Raw genomic sequence first — 20,256 nt, forward strand, 5'->3', positions numbered from 1 at the left:
CCTGAATAAGCAGATCCAAGATAATGGGTTATTACAAATGCCCCCGGTTCATACGAATGTGGAAATTTGAGGCACTCTACCTTTGTAGAAATACATCCTCTTTTTCCCAAGATTAAAATAATTGCCTACATGCTGCCTTATTCATGGGCTCATGGTGCAGTTATCTTTGTTTCTCCCTTTCTATGTCTCTTACAGTGTCATTTCCAGTTGAATATAGAAAATACAATTTATTTAGGCCCTTACAAGTTACACAAGTGGAGCCTTTTTCTTTGGCTTTTTGAGGTATTTTTTTTAAGTACAACCTGGAGCAGAACTTTAAGCTGCCATTGGTGGTGCAGGTGCATAAACTGTAGAAATAGAATGGAAATACAGAAGTATGGACTTATTAACACAAGTGTCTAATACAACACTGGATCTCTTTCTAAAACAAGAAGTGGTCATCTGCCATCTGTGTTCTGTCCACTTATGCAAAGCAAAATCTAGGTGGTGATCCACGAACCTGTCAGGATTATCAGGAAGCTGTGGTCCTCCCCTGTCCTAGATCTAATAATTAGTATACATTCTACTAGTTCCTAAATGAACTGGCCTTCTATAATAGCAGCACACAAAAAAGCTATAAGGCACTGCAATTCCATGCTGAGCAAACAGGGCTTTCCCTATTAATTTAAATAATCTCCCACCCTTTCTTGCTTCCTCTCTCTTTTTTTGTCAGGACAAAAAATATATATATCCAGGTCCATGGCTTTAAAACACCAACCTTTAAGAAAAGTCTTTTCACATCACCCTTTTTATATTATTGCTGACTGAAAAGGATTCAATCATTAGGACAACTAGGCAAGAGACAAATGGAGTGATGAGTTAGTTAAGTGTTTTCAAATGTCTTCTTTGTCATTCATCAATCTCAATCAGGAGGACAAGGGTATGTCTCTCTGTGTGTGTGGGGGGGGGAGAGATCACCATACAAATGATGAATCCCACACAGAAATAATAATGGGCAATGGCTTTGTTTCAAGAAAATAGGTTGGTTTGCACAACCAAGTCTCTAGAAGTCCAACTTTTATATGCATCCTGGCACTGCATAGGGCAACAAATGATGCAGTTAGCTTCTTCCTGTTGGCCCATCACTGTCCAAGCAGATCACAACCTTGCCCCAGAAGGCTGCACTGTATTGGCGAATATTAATTTAGAGCTCTGTTAGCCTACTAACAACCCATTTTTTAAGGACACGTCTACTTTGCAGATAAAGCCTACAGAGGAACATAATGTGTAAATTTAAAATTCATAGGAATGACAGTGAAAACAAACCAGCTTTATAAACAGTAGTTTAAATGTGTCAGTTTTGAGCCAACCATAGTTAACTATAGTTTGTCTCTGTTGCCATTCATAAAAAGTGGAGGTCAATGCTTCTAATCAGTGGAGGAGACAAGATTAACAGAATAACAGAAGAATAGAAGGAGACAAGATTAACAGAATAACAGAAGAATTGGAAGGGACCTTGGAGGTCTTCTTGTCCAACCACCTGCTCAAGCAGGAGACCCTCTACCATTCCAGATAAATGGCTGTCCAATCTCTTATTAAAAAACCTCCAGTGATGAAACATCCACAACTTCTGAAGGCAAGCCATTCCACTGGTTCATCATTCTCACTGTCAGCAAATTTTTTTCCTTAGGTCTAAGTTGGATTTCTCCTTAATAAGTTTCCATCTGTTACTTCCTGTCCTGCCTTCAGGTGCTTTGGAGAATATATTGATCCCCCTCTTCTTTGTGACAGCCCCTCAAATATTGGAAGACTGCTATCATGTCACCCCTAATCCTTCTCTTCACTGCAACCATTCTTCATAAATTTTACCCACCAGTCCCCTAATCATCGTTGTCTCTCTTCTCTGCACTTTTTCTGGAGTCTCAATATCAGTTCCTTATGGTGACGAAAACTGGATGCAGTTGAAAGGGATACTTGAGCTTGAAAGGAGGCTAAGCTCATTGTTGTTACAATAAATGGTGGCTTATCGTGACATTCAAATAAAACCATTGTTTCATGTGATCAATTTATAGGGAAGCCCCATTTCCTTTTTGTATTAATTTGCATAGCTACCCAGGTTCTACAAATTCTCTAGCAGCCAGCTGATTAGGTGCAACTTCTTCACTGGAGTTTCATATGGGCAGCAGTCAAATTCCATATACGTATTCAGTGATTGGTTTTGCTTCATTCTAATGATTCATGTTATGGAGTGGATAGGTAGCTTTTGTGACTGCTGTAAAAGAATTACATGATTCAGTGAGTGATTCTTAAGACATTTCCTGGGACTTATACTGAATGAAATTAAATGTTTGGGGAAAGGATTATAAGAAAGTTCAGATTCCTTACCCATCCTCACAGTTCCTCCTGTGCGTATTCTGTTAAAAGAAAGGGAAGGAAAAAACAGATACTTCTTAAATTGCATAGCCTTGGTTGCTCTGATATTTTGAAGATCTGTGTAATACAGGCATGAATTTTTCAGATTAGTTTTGACATTTCTACCAATGAGAAAATTCTTTAATAACTGAATGGATGATTTTTTTAAAAAAATGTGCTTTTTAAAAAAAAATATAAAATCTCACAGACACAAACAGACGGAGAGATGCAAAGATGCTTTATAACAAAGAGCAAATGTCACATATCTGAACAATAAAACAAAACTGTTGACTTCCATATATGACTTGAAACTACAGCCACTGGCCAGCTTGGCTAAGCATTCAGAGAATTCTACTCTGGCTTCATCCAGAGGGCAGGAGCTTTATGTGAAGAAGAGCATTCTGCCTTTAGCTACAATGAACTAGTACATACTTGTCCTTACATCATTTCACATCATCCCACTGAGCCTTTTATTATTGTTGTTGTTGCTGTTGTTACCATTTCCATGCTGCAAGAGGCAAGGACGAAGGCAATGAGTAGCTAAAGACCACATAACTGGCTGAAAGTTAAGGTCAGGGTTAAGACAAAAACCTAAATTCTAGGAACACACGTGCTGGATTGGATCAATGACCCATCTAAACCAGGATCCTGCTTGCACCAGAGCCAACCCGGCCCCTCTTGAATACTTAGGAACAAGAGGGCAGCTGAGAAGCAGATTCTATCTGTTCCCTAGTAGCTGTCAGACACATGCAGCTTCTCATCTTGAAGAAAATGCAGGTATCTTTGATCTGATGCCTTTTACTGCAAAATGGTATGTTACACAACTGATAGCTGTCCTGGATACTGATGGATTGATTACAGTCTCACCTTTATTACTTTACAAATTATTCAAGGTGGCGAACATAGCTAATACGCCTTCCTCCTTCCTTTTCTCCCACATTATGAACCCTGTGAGGTGGTTTGGGGTGAGAGTGAGTGACTGATCCCAAGTCACCTTGCTGGCTTTCATGTCTAGGACAGAAACAGGACTCAGAGTCTCCTGGTTTCTAGACCAGCACCTTCACCACTACACCAAGCTACACCAAACTATTCTTTTCCTCTTAAACCAACCAGCCAACTTGGTTGGTTTAATCAACCAAGATAACTAAGGACGACTTAAGCCTTTCTCACTTATAGAATGAGATGAAGACAACCTAAGAGAAACTGGGCCCCTCCTCCTCCTCCCCCCAATACATTGTCTGGACATATTTGTGCAAGGACTGCTGCAAGTGGGGACATATGGATACTTCCTCCTATCTCATTTCCCTGAATAAACAGACATGTTATCAGAACTATAGTGGCTGAACCCATTTTATGATGAAGAATAACCTTCTAATGTCACTCAGCCCTGTTGTTGAGGCAACTCAAAGCCACTCCTCATTTAGTAATTGTGGCACAACAACAGTTGGGTGAGAGTCTGTTGCATTGCACGACGAGCTCCACTCATTTGGACATGTGTGTGATATCGAGGCACAAAGGAGCAGGCTTTGTCTGACCATAGCAATAGCAATAGCACTTAGACTTACTGTATATACTTCTTCACAGTGCTCTACATCCCAAGGGCATACTGCTGCTTTTGTCAGACTGAACTATTTAACATTTACCATTTAACACACACCCCGCCAACATGGTGGCCGCTGCTACTGAGGGTAGTGCAGTAGTAAAGAAAACAATCCATCCTATTTTGAGATTATATTTGAGTATTACCTGTTCTCTTCTCCTACCAGCATTGTGTTGTATGTTGCAATCTCAATATCCAGGGCCAATTTGGTATTCATGAGGTCCTGGTAATCCCGTAAGATGACAGCCAATTGATCCTTGGAATTCTGTATGCGATTCTGAAGCTCTGTTTGCTTTGCTCGGGCATCTTTTAGTGCACGGTCTCCTTTGTGTTCAATATCCCCAATGGCTATTTGCAAAGCAGCTGTCTGCAAAAAATAAAATAAAAATAATTCCATCTTCTATTCACAAAACAGCACAAATTATTTTATGGTCTCTGCCTTATTTCCAGTTGATTCTAAAGCCTCCTTTTCATATCCTTCCAGCTCACCCCCTCCCATCCCTCTGCTATTATACCTGGCAGCAATAACAAGAATGAGCCCCGTTAAATTCTCACACCTCATGGGTGGGTTCTGGACGGGAACATTTGAAAACAGGCAGGGAAGAGGAAAGATTTGATTGCTTGGTGGATGGATGGTGGAAGGAATTGAATTTTTTCCCCTCCAGTCCAGATTAAAATCTAATCCATTGAAGAAGACTTTTTTTGTGGAAGATAGATATCTTCGCTGGTGCAACAGAAGAGTGAGCTTTGTGCTTTTCATTGCAGCTACAGTATCAAAGAGGTACAACTCTCCTTTTTGTAAGTAAATACTATGTTGTCTTTGTACCAATGAACTTTGAAATTTATTTTGATTCCATTTATATCCCACCCTTCTCCGAAGACTCAGGGCGGCTTACAAGCTTAGCAGTAGCCTTCATTCTATGTATATGCCTGCTTATTAGGGCTTTCAGGCCCCCCAAGCTGCATTATTACAAAGTCAGCTTATTGCCCCCAACAATCTGGGTCCTCATTTTACCTACCTCGGAAGGATGGAAGGCTGAGTCAACCTTGAGCCTGGTGGGACTCGAACCTGCACTAATTGCAGGCAGCTGGTGTTACTTAAGGAGGCATTAGCCCACTGCTCCACCAAGAAATCCCACTATAACTCTCATTAGTGGCCATGCTAATAAGGATCACTGTGAATTGCTGTTTACTAGCATCTACTGCCTACCTCAGTTTGACATAATTCTTGAGCCCCATGTTATTAGCACTTGACCCCATGGCAGTAAAAACAAAAAACAAAAACCCACCATCTATATGGTATGTTATATATCGTAAGGCCAATGTATTTACATTTTGATCTTTAAAAAGGCGCCTCAGGGAACAAAAGGATTTTTCTGACCTTTTTCTTCTCAGTATCTAATTTGCTCTGCATCAAATGGACAAGCCGGTTCAACTCAGTAATTTCATCACTGTTTTTTTGCAGACTTTCATGGCACTGGCATTTTTTGTTCTGAAGATCCTCAATCTAATAGCCAGAGAAAAGACAAAAGAGCAAGGGAACTATGATCTAGAAGCATTAATGTTGCCACTTTATTGGCTGTCAAACTTCAGCGTCTTTAAATACAAGGCCATGGGTTCCCTTGGGCAAAAGTCCTTTTGGGAACCAGCAGCTCCATCCTCACCTGTAAACATTCTTGAATCATCTGCCACTGTACAATTATCCAACTATTCAGATTTCATCTGAAGGGATTAGCTGAGTCACAAAGTTGCAAAGTGACATATTTCTGAGATCTTCTCTAAGAGAGTATCACAGAATGTTTAAAACAAAAAGAGGATTTATTCAAAACAAGCCACAAGAGCTAAATAATTAAGTGATTCCTTCCTTTCACTAATATATCCAAATATAGGCAGTTCAAAACTGTTCAGTTTCTCCACCCCCACCCCAACCCTTGTTATAAGCACTTCTTAATAAATGGCCTTCTCAAAGCTATTCTAAATGATAAACCTGAAATAAATACAATTTGGGGATGGGGTGATGATGAGGTTTGGGTTTGTTTGCTAAATATCCTGCTAGATAGAATCTAATCCACTTTGATCCAGTGGTTGAGGCGCCAGGCTAGAAGCCAGGAGAGCATGAGATCTAGTCCCTCTTTAGGCATGAAAGCTGGCTGGGTGACTTTGGGCCAGCCTCTGTCTCTCACCCCAACCCACCCCAAAGAAAACTGAGATTCATTTGGTCCTACTATTTAGAATAATTTGTTGCGCTTAGACCCAGGTTGCAAACATTAAACACCAAATGTTGAGTCTTAGAGTTGTTTTTAAAAAACAAACAAACAAACAAACAAAACCCACACAAACACATATTGCAAATATAGTACCTGCCTACTCCACCATGACATCTTAGTATACTGGGCGAGAAATATGAGTTTTTACATTATATGCTAGAGCTAGATCATTACTTGGATGGCTAGTACCCCCATCTATTTTGATTCATTAGCGAGGTCTTAGTTTATTACTAGGATTTTTAGAAATACTCTAAGCCATCCTAGTAATGATCTAGCATATAATGTAATATGCAATAAAATAAACATTACAATGTCTGCAGTATTAAGCTGGACTGATACCACACATGAAAATGATGTCACTTTATTTCACACCCCTGTGACTACCAGTGCTGATATTTACAGGAATAGCAAAGGCTCAGTCATTGAGGAAAAGGTTAGTGAAATGATATGAAAATTGTTTCATCATATCCACTGATTTGGGTATTTTAATTGGTCCACTTTGACTATGTTATTATGATATTACTATTCTTATAATTACCTACTAGGCTGAATAATACATTTGATTAACTTACAATTAATCAATCTTTAGCTTTGCATGTCTTTTGGGGTGGGCAGCTGCCAACAGTGCCAAGAATAGCCTTGTTAGAAGAGCATTGACAGTATTGTGCTGATTTGGAGAAAAGGCTGATGGAGCATCCTTGCTAATATGAAACCTACAAACTAATTGTTGGCTAACAAGAAGATGCAAATCAGAAATTGAGACATGATAAGTTCTGGTTTTCTTTATTTTCTGATTACCTAGTTGAACACTTAAAAAAAATGGGAAGAGTCAGCCACCCATACTTGTTTTCATACCTGGTTTTGATAAAAGAGGTTAGCTTCTTCCTTGCTTCTTTGGGCAATGTTATGATACCAACTATCAATGTTCTTGATGAGGACATCCATGTCCAAATCTCTGCTGTTGTCCATATTGAGCATTACCGATGTGTCAGAGGGATGGCAATTCAATATGGAACGTTCCTGGAAGTACACAGAATCTGCTTGAGATCATAACTCAGCAATGGAAGTGACATTAACAGTCTCTCTAGAAAATTAATGGACCAAAGTTACTTGCACATCTAATTTCTGAGCAATTGATGGCATCGATACATCATTTTAATGAAGATCACTTCTGGCATGCACCTGATGTGAAGCCTATCTTTCTTTTATGTCACACAAGTCTCATCAACACTTTCAAGCTCAACTAGCAAAACACTTCATATTTTTTTTAATTATACAGTAAACTCAAGGCAGTGAATATACCTAATACTCTTGCTTTCCATTTACCCCACAACAACAACTCTGTGAAATAGGCTGAGAAAGTAGGACTGACCCAAAGCCCCCCCCCCACAGGTGGCTTTCAGGCCTGAGGGAGGCCTAGAGTCCACCATCTCCTGATTTCGAGGCCAGCACTTTGACCACTACACCAAACTGGCTTCATAAAAATCATATACATTCTCATACAAATTGTACAAAAATTATTTGCAGGGTCACAATTACAGTAAATCCTAGAATCAAATTCCAAAAGTTCTTTTAAAAAGATTGGGGAATTGTCAGAGGAGTATGGGAAGCCCATCACTTTGCTCTGGAATTTTTCAGTAAGTAAGGGCACCAACAGACCTATTTTGCCTTTTAATTTAATTTTTTTAAGAATCAAAAATTAATAATGGTATTGCAGCATTTTGCTACTGAATGTGGGTGTTTTGATACACATTTCAGAACCAGAGGCTGCTGTTTGCTCAGCCCTAGTTAATTCAGCTATAGCTACCTGTCTAGATTTATTCTTCCTAGTTGTATTAAAGCCGACAAAAGGAGATCCAAGGAGCTTGTTACCAACTGGACCTCTTTGCCCTTCCTGTGCCTCCAGCATGGAAAAAGTAGAGGAGTGTGGCAATCTAAAAGACAGTTTATGTTGAAAAAAGACTGATCCCTGCGTGAAATTCCTTCATAAAATAATGGCAGTGGGATCAGTAAGATGGATGATGGATGGATGGATGGATGGATGGATGGGAGGGATATTGTTTTGTATATGGGACAAAATAGGAGGAAGAAGGAATATTAGATATGTTTACTGGCTTGAGTTATTAATAAAAATAATAAAGGTGGGATATCAGTAAAGTAAATAAATATTTGGCATTTCCAAAGTCCTTAGGCTATGGACCTAATCATTACTTTTTTTCAACAATAACTCTCCAGTAAATATACCTAAGCAATCAGTGATATGCAGTGAAAATTCTGGTACTAATGCCTTAAGAGTTGTTTCTCACATTGCAATTTGAGGATACAGACCTCTGTAAAAAAATACTTCAGGAATTCTTTATTCTCCATCAACAATTCCCTCTTCAGTTCCCGCTCCTTCTGTTCTTTAAATTCATTATCTACTTGCTGAAGGGAGGAAAAAGACACTGATAAAAAGATACGTAACTTCAAAATCAAAGCGAATACAGTAGCCATGAGAGGTTTGATTCCAACCTTTGGGAAGAACATTTAAAACAAAATGGAGTCTGAATCTTTGTATCACAGAACTTCTTTCAAAGTATTCAAAAATGGGCTGGGTAAGATAAATTTGGTAAAATGTATTTTGCTGCAATAGTAGATTCCTGAACTTGGCAGCGAGTAGAACAAGATAATCTCCAAAGACTCTTCTACTCCTTATATTCTGTGATTCTAACTTGCATTTTGAATTGTTACTTTGTTTTGTATTTGCTACCATAATTTTTATGTTGTGCAGTACACACTGGTCTGATTCACTTGTTATGCCTGCTCAGAGGCCTGTTCTTTAAGTACAAAATAAATGGGATGGGAGCACGTTCTCCTGTTGGGCATGTGCATCCATAACAATGCATCCCTGAGCATAAGAACCTGATATACAAAGCAGCAGACAACCAAATTACAGCTTTTATAGAGAATGACATTCACAGTCATAAACCCGTCTCTGTAAGAGCTTGCCCTTGAGGCCATAGGTGTCCCTACCTCAAGGATATTTTGTAAAATGGTAAAAACAGTCTTCTTCAAGAGAGCCCTGGCATCTGCCTGAAACAGCTGTTTGAGTAGCAGTATTTGTTGGTTTTAATGGTTTCATTTTAGGGATATGTTAAAGCAGTTTTGCCTGAGTGTAATCTGCCTGGAATGGTGATAGGAGAGATCATATATAAATCAATAAGGGAGCTTTTGTTCTCTGCCTTTTGAAAGCCAAGGACCTATACAGCAGGCTGTTCTGTGTTTTAATGCATGGACATGCCCAGAGTCAGCCACTCTCTGCGTGTTTGGTATGAACATGCAGACAAAACCACTTAGGAATGAATAGACCAATCTGTCAGTGGGATTATAGCTTGCAGAATTCCCAACCAGATCTATGGAGTTAATCGGGAAGATGGATTCAATGGGTACTGTACCTTTAAAAACTATGGAATGTCAATGAGAAATCAATGGGCATTGTATGCTCTGCCTATCGAAAGAAATAATGATGTAAGAGGATCTTTTCTACTAGAATCAAATCAGTATAGTCATTTCCCCTATTTATTCCTCTGTTTGTACTAACATATGTGGTTTTATTTTTTAAAAAAATGGGCAGATCACTTGACTTACTCACCTGCTTGAGCAGGACAAACTCATTCTCTAAGTGTTCTTTTCTATTATTCTCCTCTTTATATCTTGCAGAATATCAAAAAACAAAAGCAGGGCAGAAAAGAAAAGAAATCAGTTTAGTAATAGTTCCTTCTTTCATTTGTTTGGTTTATATTCTGCCTTTCTGCTAGACATTCAAGACACTGTACATATCATTCCTCCTCTAATTTTCCCATAACAACAAGCCTATAAAGTACTGAATAACTGGCCCAAAATCACCCAGGAAGTTTCCATGGCTAAGGGCAGCCTTCATTTTGGATTGTTTCAGTCCTAGGTCAGCACTTAAACCAATGTGCTCCACATTCTACAACAGGGCTTTTCAACGAGTGGTACGGGTACCACCTGTGGTACATTGGCACCTGGCAGGTGGTACGCGACCATCCTATAAAAGTGGTACCAGGGGAGGGGAATGAGCTCAACCAGTGGCAGCATCGCACAAGCCCGAGAGAGAGATGGCTGGAGCTGCAGGGCTGTCAGGGCTCAGCGGAAGCGCCAGGATCAGCGCTTCTTCGGGGCTGTCAGGGCTCAGTGGAAGCGCCTGGATCAGCGCCAGGCTCCAGATGGAACTCGGTGGTGATCCTGCTGCTTCTGCTGAGCTTAGAAGAAGCACCAATCACCTGGAATGTTGCAGCATCTCCAGGGTCTTGTGATTTACATTCAGATGCTTGGCAACTGATTCATATTTATGATGGTGACAGTGTCCCAGGGTCATGTAAAGTGACCAAAACCTGCTGCAACCACCCAGCAGATGGGGGGAATAAAAACCAAACATCCCCCCACCCCACCCCCGCTGCCAATCTTCAACAGAAATGCTCACAAAAATAAAAACCTCAGACAGGAGGAAGAGCACCGCTGGGCGGGCAGGCAGGTGTCTTGCTCGGCTGTGGCTTGGGGGGCACTTTTTCAGTGCCATTGTAACTTTGAACAGTCACTTTTTCCTTTTTGGGGGGGATCATCAAGTTTTTGACACCTTGCTAGGCGACTGGTGGTACTCGGATATTGCCATATCCTAAAAGTGGTACAATGGGTGAAAAGGTTGAAAAACCCTGTTCTACAATACAGTGCTAGTGATTCCCTTTCAGAGAAGAAAATGGTTGCTAAAGTTGTTTGGCATGAAGTGGTGAAACAATAAATCTGTACAATTTCAATTTCTATTCCCCCAATATTGTTTTTGAGCCTATAGGGACATAGACATAGCATCTGACTGCAATTCTTTACAAATATCCAGGATCAACAGTATAGTCGCTTTAAAGAATTGTGGACAGGAACATTTATATCTGAGGTAGTCTTCAACTTACAACATCCATTTATTGACTGTTCAAAGTTAGAATGGCATTCTAAAAAAAGTGATACTTAGAACCATCACAGCATCCCCAAGACACATGACTAGGTGCTTGGCAACCCATATGTGTTTATGACAGTTGCAGCATACAGGAGTGACGTGACCACCATTTTGTGGCCTTCCCAGCTGACTTCTAACAAGCAAAGTCAATAAGGGAAGCCAAATTTGTGTAAGGATTGCATCATTCACTTAATAATTTGCAATCATTTACTTAACAACTGTGGCAAAAAAGTCACAAAATCTGGGACAACTCTATTATCAACTGCCTTGTTTAGCAATAAAACCTGTGGTCCCAATTTTCATTGTAAATTGAGGACTACTTGTGCTTAAAATCATTTGAAGATGGAACCCAAAGTGCTGCCCAATCCTAACTGAAGCTAACTTTGCAATATCTTAAATTTGTCCCCCTTTTTTATCCTTAGCTTTTTTCCCCCCTCTCCTCTGAGAAGGAAAAGAAGCAATATCTGCAACCATGTTCTACAATTCTCTCTTCTGGGCGAAGAGTTTTCAGTGGACTAAGCATCCTTCAGCATCTGTTCACTGAAAAGAATAACCACAACGCGTGATCAACCTTCTTATGAGGTAGCTTACCTGCATTGGTACTCCTCAATCAGGTCCTGCATCATTCTCTGCTGGTTTTCTAATTTATTCTTTTCATTAAACATATAATCAATTTTTTTTCTCAAGTTAGTGATGTAGTTTTCAAACAGAGTGCTCAAGTCTTTCTTAACCATTGGCATCTTCTGGTTTTGCAGCAGTTCCCACTTGGTTATCAGTATCCTGTTTCTTTGCTCCAGGCTTCTGACCTAAAATGCAGAGAGAATAAAGTTTGGTGCATTGGTGATCAATTCCCGAGGCTTCGAGAAACAAACAGTTAATACGACATTTTAGACTTTGGCTAGGAAAGGGGCACCTTTGAAACTACAAGACTCACCTGTCCTATATTAAAGATATCCTAATTCAACATGCCAAATTTCTCCCAAACTAATGTAATTGTCAACCTTACTAGGTAGACTAGACAGGAACCATGGCAAAATGAGCTAATTCTACTTTATTGTAAAGCTGCATCACAACAGAAACTTACAAGTCTGAAAGTAGAATAGAATAGTAGCCACAGAACTTAGGGAAGCCTCTTGTTCTGCCCATTATGCAGCTGCATCCTATTGTCTCTCTAATTTGACCATTCTCCTAGGCAGCATCTCTTTGCCCAATGTCATTCTCTCATACCATTACATCAGCCCTTATTTATACCATTTTTCCCCTCTGCATTAAAAAAGCCCTCGGGGATCTCTCCCAAAGTCTTCTCTGCAGATACAAGATGGTGGAAAAGAGTGGGGATTTCAGAAACCGAAGGAGCTTCCTCAATGCCATCTAGTCAAGTAAAAAATTGGACATGTGGAGATTGAGCCCAGCCTCAATCTCCTTCTACCACTTTAGGGTCATACTTAATGCAGTAGTGGAAGACCCCCTCAGAGGTTGGAGGCCTTCTCTCCCCTAAGATTGAATGAGCCAAAAATGGCTCTGCTGAAGCAGAAGGTGCCCCCAAACAAAATAGATCTCAAGGCAGTGACTCAGGCACGATAACAATAAAGCCCCTTCTCTGTGGGTTTGTAGGAGGAGTCTTTGATTTGTTAATGAACTTGCTATTCTTACATGTGGCATGTTTGAGTGGCTCGGTGAATGTCAGTAATTCCCTGAGATAACTCAAGTAAATGTATTGATTGTATATGCTGAACATGAAGCAAAGAAGCTGATGGAATGGAAGCACCCTTGCTCAGTCTTCTTCACATCTGCTATCAAGAGTCAGGAATTCCTGGAAGCACAAGGGCTGTATCAAGGGAAGCTCTCAAGGATGGAGAGCCCTTCCAGTCTAACTGGCATAGGCTTCTAATGTCCATGGGCTGATTTTGCTTAGCAAAGATGGGTCACGAACGCAAACCTAGTGTGGTAATCTGGGTTTTAACTCCTAAAACAGCCAGAAGCTTGGATTAAATTGTTCCTCGAGGAAAGCCACACTCTGATTATACTTCTCACTAATCTAGTCAGGATGGAGAACATCAGGATGATAACCTAAGTTCAAACCTCTTTTCAAGGTGACTGAAAGACTTTGGGCCAACTCTCATCCCTTGAATCTAGCTTTTAGAGGATGTCTATATATATAAGCGGCTATGTTAAGTAGCTATATATATATAAGGTAAAGGTTCCCCCACACATGCGTGCTAGTCATTTCCAACTCTAGGGGCCAGTGCTCATCTCCGTTTCAAAGCCAAAGAGCCAGTGCTTGTCCGAGGACGTCTCCGTGGTCATGTGGCCAGCATGACTAGATGCCAAAGGTGCACGGAACGCTGTTACCTTCCCACCGTAGTGGTCCCTATTTTTCTACTTGCATTTTTACGTGCTTTCGAACTGCTAGGTTGGCAGAAGCTGGGACGAGTAACAGGCGCTCACTCTGTTATGCGGCACTCGGGATTCGACCTGCCAAACTGCTGACCTTCTGATTGACAAGCTCAGTGTCCTAACCCACTGAGCCACCGCGTCCCTTATATATACAGTATATATACTGAGCCATGCTTACATCCGGGTCACAGATATAAACAAACATATGTAGAAATGGCATGACTGAATTTAACTATGCTGAACAAATCAATTTTTATATCAAAAATATGTGGAAGTAGATTGCAGTATACTAAGAATTGGGAAATTTATGGTCCTCCAGGTATTTGTTCCCATCATCTTCTGTTTTGAAAGTGCCAGCTGGGCCTCCTGGCAGACTTTGTTCAGTAACATCTGGACCACTTGCTCTCCAGTCCTGTGTTGTAGGTTTGCCAGTTTAATTTGCTGGTGAGTGAGGTTTCATTTAAGGATGAGCACCATTAAGATGTAACCTTTGCTACAAATCACCCCCATTGCCTTGGAAACACTGAGCCTTACTAAATATTTTCCAGAGCTTTGAAAACATTCACCTCCTTCGATTGCTTCAGCTTTGATCTAAAGCCTGGAATTAAGAAGGAAGTCTGCAAACAAATGCTTGAAGGAAGTCCCTTGAAGTTCAGGAAGAAAGATTTGCATCTCTCCATATGGTGGAAATAATTGTGCATCTTACAGTGCCTTTCCTTGGGCTATTTCTTCTTTTTTCCTGTTATGAATTATAGGTGCAGGCAACTAACCTCAAACAGGGCTGCTAGTGCAGAATTGAATCTGAAGCTTCCGCAGAGGCACTGAAAAGTAGCTGAGAGTTCAATCAAGACCATTCAGTGGAAGAATGTGACACAAGTAATGCTCTTCCACCTCACCATGCTGCCAAAAAGCTGAGAACTTCTAAGGCCCTCTTCTTTATCTTCACAGCGCCTCTATGCAATGCATTAGGCTAAAGACAGTGAACGTCAAATCAGTTTAAACTCATGCAGCTTAACTCAGCTCAGCTAAAGAAACAATTCAAATTCACCTTCTTTGTTAGGTAAGATTGAATATTGTGTGTGTCTCTGCGGTTTCACTCTAACACTATGCTCTGATTGATTAGACAGATCAATCTGTCTAATAAGCGAGGGGAGGGAGGGAGAGGAGACCTGTTGCTTTTGAAAATGTGCTGTCTCCCTTGTCTGCTTTTACATAAAAAATAAAGTATAGCAAGAATACCAGACTTAGAATTCCAAGCATAGAATTCCCAAATAATACATAGTTTGGTCCTCAGTGTAATAATGGGATGTCATTGATGTAGCCCATTTCAAACATCTTCACATTCAACAACTCTGTTTCACTAACCTCTCCAAAACACTTTTTCTTTTTTTCCCCACTGGGTCAGTTTATCCTTTGCATGAATGCCTAGACCAGGGGTAGGCAACCTCGGCTCTTTTATGACTCATGGACTTCAACTCCCAGAATTCCTGAGTCAGCACAGCACAGGAAGGCCATGAATCATAAAAGAGCCGAGGTTGCCTACCCCTGGCCTAGACCATGCTAAATTCTAAACCTGTTAACAAAACACAGTTGCTCTGTGTGTGTAACATGCTTGATCCAAACAAATAATCAATATCACAGTTTTAGAACCTGGCTTGGCTCCCGCCATACGCTGAATCACAAAATAGATAGTTCTGTGTCAGCCTCCTTTAGAAACTATGAACCATTTGCTCACGATGTGCCACGCTGTTTGGCGAGACATGTTTAAACCCAGCCTTGGTGTCCCAAATCCTGATGCATAACATATTCAATACCTCCTGGAGTGAGATAACAAAACTAAGGAGATATTATGATTCTTGCCTTCAATCCCTGAATATTCAGCCATGTGTGTAGTTCCTTCTGCCTCAATTGGAGGCGGGGGGGGGGAGAGGAGGAAGGGAAGAATTAACTTACCTTGTCAATGAAGCTAGCAAACTGTGTGTTCAGGTCTTTCATTTGATCCTTCTCTTGGACTTTGACTTGATGATCGTGTGGATCAACTCCCAGATAGAGAGGTTCTAAGAGATGCTTGTTAATATTAACTTCCAATAACCCCTCATTTCTATAGCTTGGCTTGGGAATGTCTGTGTATCCGAGATTGCAGGCATTTGCAAAAAAGCCGTGGTCTGTGACGCTTCCCATATCTGAATGACTACCACTAAGGCTTTTTGGCTGGTGGCTCATGTAACAGGAGATCCTGTGATTTCTCCCAAAGCTATGGAAACTTTTGCTGCTGTTGCCTCTCTTGAAAGAACAGTTGGCTGAGTGGTTTTGCGTCCCATTGATCTGGATCTCATCATTGCAGTCAATGGAGGAGATTGAAGATCTTCGGAGGTTGGCTTGAGGAAAGGGCTGCTGGTCCATTGTGTCAAAAGAGTGCTTGGAGGACAATGGGAGCCACAGGAGGTGAATGAAGGAACTCCTTTCATGCAAGACTTGAAGCAACTCCTTTTATGCAGAAGGATAGACTGGCTGGCAATGTTAATTTCGGGTATTACTGGGTCTGCCTAGCCTAGCAGCGAAATCTTGATCTCAGAGGCTGTTGTAGGAAGTAAATGAAAAAGGCTGGGAAGAATAAAAAGGCTCAGGAAAGCTCTTCATTTAGAAAGGTTGCCAGTCAAGATTTCCCTTATAATTGCTTCCCTTTTATTAGTATTTTCAAGGTAGCTGGAAGGTCTTATGGTCAAAGCATTTTTGGAATGTGAAGTATTATCTCTTTCTTACCTTGTGTATTTTCCATGCCAAAGGTTAGGCTTTCTTCTCTGGTAGTGCCCTTAGTTTGGATGCACAGAGAGCATTCCATGTTCCTGCTATACAGTAAATAAATTGATAGCAATATATAAGTAGTCCTAGATTTATGACCCCATTGGGACCAGACATTTGGTCATAAGTTGAGACATCCACAGGACCCAACCAGCTCCCCAAATATGGTGATGTTACTGCAGGATAAAGGGGACAGCACAGTGGTGGGATTCAAATACGTGAACAACTGGTTCTCTGTGTGGATGCTGCTTCTGGAAGTCCGTTCTGGGCCTCGGCAACAAAAAATTAGCTACTGGTTGTGCTGAAGTGGTGCGAACCGGCTGAATCCCCGCCACTAGAACAGCACAATGTTTTACAGTGATGAATAATGCTTTATGGGCTCTAAAGCACCTTTTCTGAGGCTGTAGTAACTTTGAATTAAACAACCAGTTGTAAGTCAAAGTCCTTTTCTTCCCTCCCAACTGTGTGGCAAGTAGAAAGAAAGGTGTTCAGCATAAAGGCGAAACTGACAAATCCCCCCATCAGTTTCATCACCAAAAATATTTACTTTGTATTCTGCCTTTATTTTCTGTAGATTATATGCAGAAGGAGATTCTACATTCATAATATTCCCTCCCTATTTTTGCCATAATAACCCTGTGAGGCGGGTTGGGCTGAAAGAAATAATGAATGGCTCAAATCACCCAGCCAGTTTTCATGCCTCAGGTAGGACTAGAATTCACCATCCTCTGGATTCTAGTTCAGCACCTTAACCACTATGCCATACTGCCTTTAAAAATTAATTGCAGAGGTTCTGGGGGCGGGGGAATCAGTATCATTATCACTGTTTTCTTTTTCACTGACCAAACTTACTAAGATGTTCCAGAATGAACCATATCTGTTCTGAAGCTGACTGAAAGTTAACCAGTTTTGTATCCAGCTGCTATCCTGTCTCTCCCAAGAACAGGAACAATTAATTCTGATAAGAACTGAATAAATAGTCCCATTTCCTTGTTTTTACTGGGAAATTCCATCCTCATCAAATATGACACTTGACAGATGTGCTGCAGCATTTTTTTGTTTATTTATCCTTTAATTACATCTGTCCTATGCCCTAACATCTGGTCTTTAAAAATTGCATTATTCAGCATGTATTCTTCTCTAAGTACATGCAAAGAGGACAGAACAGAACAGCATTCTTTGTACAGTGTTGAAAACGTCAAAAATTGGGAACATGCCATACTTGCTTTTGGACAAATGGAAGGACTTCTTCTGACCTTTTCTTTTGAAGTTCCTCAGAAGAAAAGGGAATATTTATCGATTCTATTTTCTACCCCCTAACTGCACCTTCGGTGTAAATCTGGAGAATCCAGTTCCAGTGCATAAGACAGATCATTCCATTCAAGGAAAACCTAGAAGTAATTCAATTCTTAAAATGTTTTCCAACATTCTTGGTAATCGTTAGTTTGGAAAACCAAAACTGGAGAATACACAGCCATGGAAAAAATGACTGCATATATTCATAAGAGAGGTCTAACCAAATTCAAGGCGTAATGGCTCCCTTGTATACAAGATACCACACAGTGAGGCAATTCAAGACTTAGAATATGCTTTTTTTTAAAGGAGAAACTGTTAAAATAGTTAAAATGACCTAAACAGAAATGAGTAATAATTATAGAACTTGAAAGAATAGTAAAGTTACCTAAGAAAATGACTTAAATAGCAGTTAGCAGTTGGAGAAAGAAGAAAATAAAGGAGAGAAAAAAGGACAAAAGTGGAGAGCTATTTGAATGCTTTTCCTTATAGACAGTTTTTCATTCTTTTGCTTTTTCTTAATCGTTACATCATTTGAGTTCCCACTAATGTACAACCCTCACCTCAATGTAATTTTTATCCAGCAGCAACAATAATTATATACAATTAATTATTTTATATGTGCTGCAAACAGAATAGAGCTGGAAGAGACCTTGGAGGTCATCTAGTCCAACCCCCTGCTCACGCAGGAGACCCCATTTCAGACAAGTGGCTGTCCAGTCTTGTCTTACAAACCTCTAGTGATGAAGCACTTACAAACTCTGAAGGCAAAGCTGTTCCACTGGTTAACTGTCGTCACTGTTAGGAAGTTTCTCCTTAATTCCAGGCCAGTTCTCTCCTTGAGTAGTTTCCATCCATTCTTTCTTGTCTTGCCTTCCAGGGCTTTGGGAAATAAGTTGACCTCCTCTTCTTTGTGACAGCCCCTCAAATACTGGGATACTGTATCAGTCACCCCTAGTCCTTCTTTTCTCTAGATTGGTCGTATCCAATTCCTGCAACCGTTTCTTCATTTTTTTCTCCAGACCCTTAATCATCTTACTTGCTCTTCCCTGCACTTTTTCCAAAGTCTCAACATCTTTTTTGCAATGTGATGACCAAAACTGGATGCAGTATTCCGGGTGTGGTCTTCCTAAAGATTTATAAAGCAGTACTAATACTTTGTGTGATCTTGATTCTATGCCTCTGTTTATACAACTCAGGATTATATTAGCTTTTTTTCACTGCTGCCACACACACTGCTGGCTCATAGTTGAGTGATCATCCACTAGACTCCAAGGTCCCTCTCACAGTTACTGTTTTTCAGCCAGGTTTTTCAGCCAATCTGTACTAGTATCTTTGGTTTTTCCTGCCTAGGTGTAAAACTTTGCTTTCCCCCCCACATTAAATTTCATGTTGTTGAACAGAGCCCATTGTTCAAGTCAAGTCTTTTTGGATCCTGAGCTTGTCTTCTAGGGTGTTGGCTATTCCTGCCAGATTAGTGTCATCTGCAAATTTGATGACTTCCAATCTGGGTCAGTCACCAGAACCAGAGGTTTGTCTTCCAAGCTTTCAGACTGGTGCTGGAGCCGAACTTCAGGGAACCTCTCTCTAGCCTAGAGAGAAGTCCAAGTCCCCATGTCCCCCCAGATTGGATCCTGCAACATTATCATGGGACACCTATATTCACCTTCATTTGTTGATGAGTTCCCCTTCTATTCCCTTATCTAAGTAATTTATAAAGATATTGAAGAGTACTGGGCCTAAGACAGAACCTTGTGATACCCAACTGCTTACTTTCCCCCATGTAGATGTAGTATTAAGGACTAATTGTTGAGTATGGTTTGTCAGCCAGTTACAAATCCATTTGGTGATAATGCTGTCTATCCCACATTTTTCTAGTTTACCAAGAAGTAGTTTATGGTCTACTGTGTCGAATTCCTTGCTGAAGTCTAAGTATACTATGCCCACAGCATTTTGCTGGTCTACTAATTTAGTTACTTTGTCAAAGAATGAAATAAAATTGGTTTGGCATGATCTGTTTTTAACAAACCAGTGCTCGCTACAAGTTATAACTTTATTTATTTCTAGATGTTCACAGATCTGTTTTATTATTATTTTTTCTTCCTTCCCATCACTCCCTACTTCCTTGTTTGATTGGCTGTCTTGGGGTTTATGCTTAGGATTAGGTCCTAAAGATTACCCCCTCAGTTTTAGTTTAAAGCCCTTCAGATAAACTGAACCAGTCATTTTCCAAACACATTCTTCCTGATTGAGGGACCACCCATCCCTTGCCAGGATCCTTTCCTGTAAGTAATGTAGACCATGATCTAAGAATACATTCTCTTGGCAGCACCAGCTCTAATGCCAGTGGTTCATTTCTAAAACCTTTTGTTCCCTCATTGGATGTTGTCCTTTTGTTGGAAGTACAGATGAAAACACCACTTATGCTCCTAACTCCTTAACTTTCTTGCCAAGCTTCTTATAGTCTCTTGATATTGTTTTCAGGTTCATTGCCATGT

At 40.4% G+C, this 20,256-nt stretch overlaps 1 protein-coding gene across 1 annotated transcript; it reads right to left on the minus strand.

The window, feature by feature from the left end:
* Positions 1-315: 315 nt before the first annotated feature.
* On the minus strand, positions 316-16,066 carry LOC310633418 (keratin, type II cytoskeletal 5-like; the record flags this gene model as incomplete). The annotated part of the gene is made up of 9 exons (XM_083351123.1): positions 316-347; positions 2,365-2,393; positions 4,138-4,358; positions 5,373-5,498; positions 7,114-7,278; positions 8,587-8,682; positions 9,890-9,950; positions 11,858-12,072; positions 15,617-16,066. The coding sequence occupies 9 exons, from the start codon at positions 16,064-16,066 to the stop codon at positions 316-318; spliced, it is 1,395 nt and encodes a 464-aa protein (XP_083207249.1).
* Between the last annotated feature and the right edge of the window lie 4,190 nt (positions 16,067-20,256).

This window comes from Vipera ursinii (assembly GCF_947247035.1).
Source record: "Vipera ursinii genome assembly, chromosome: 2".
Lineage (NCBI taxonomy): Eukaryota > Metazoa > Chordata > Lepidosauria > Squamata > Viperidae > Vipera > Vipera ursinii.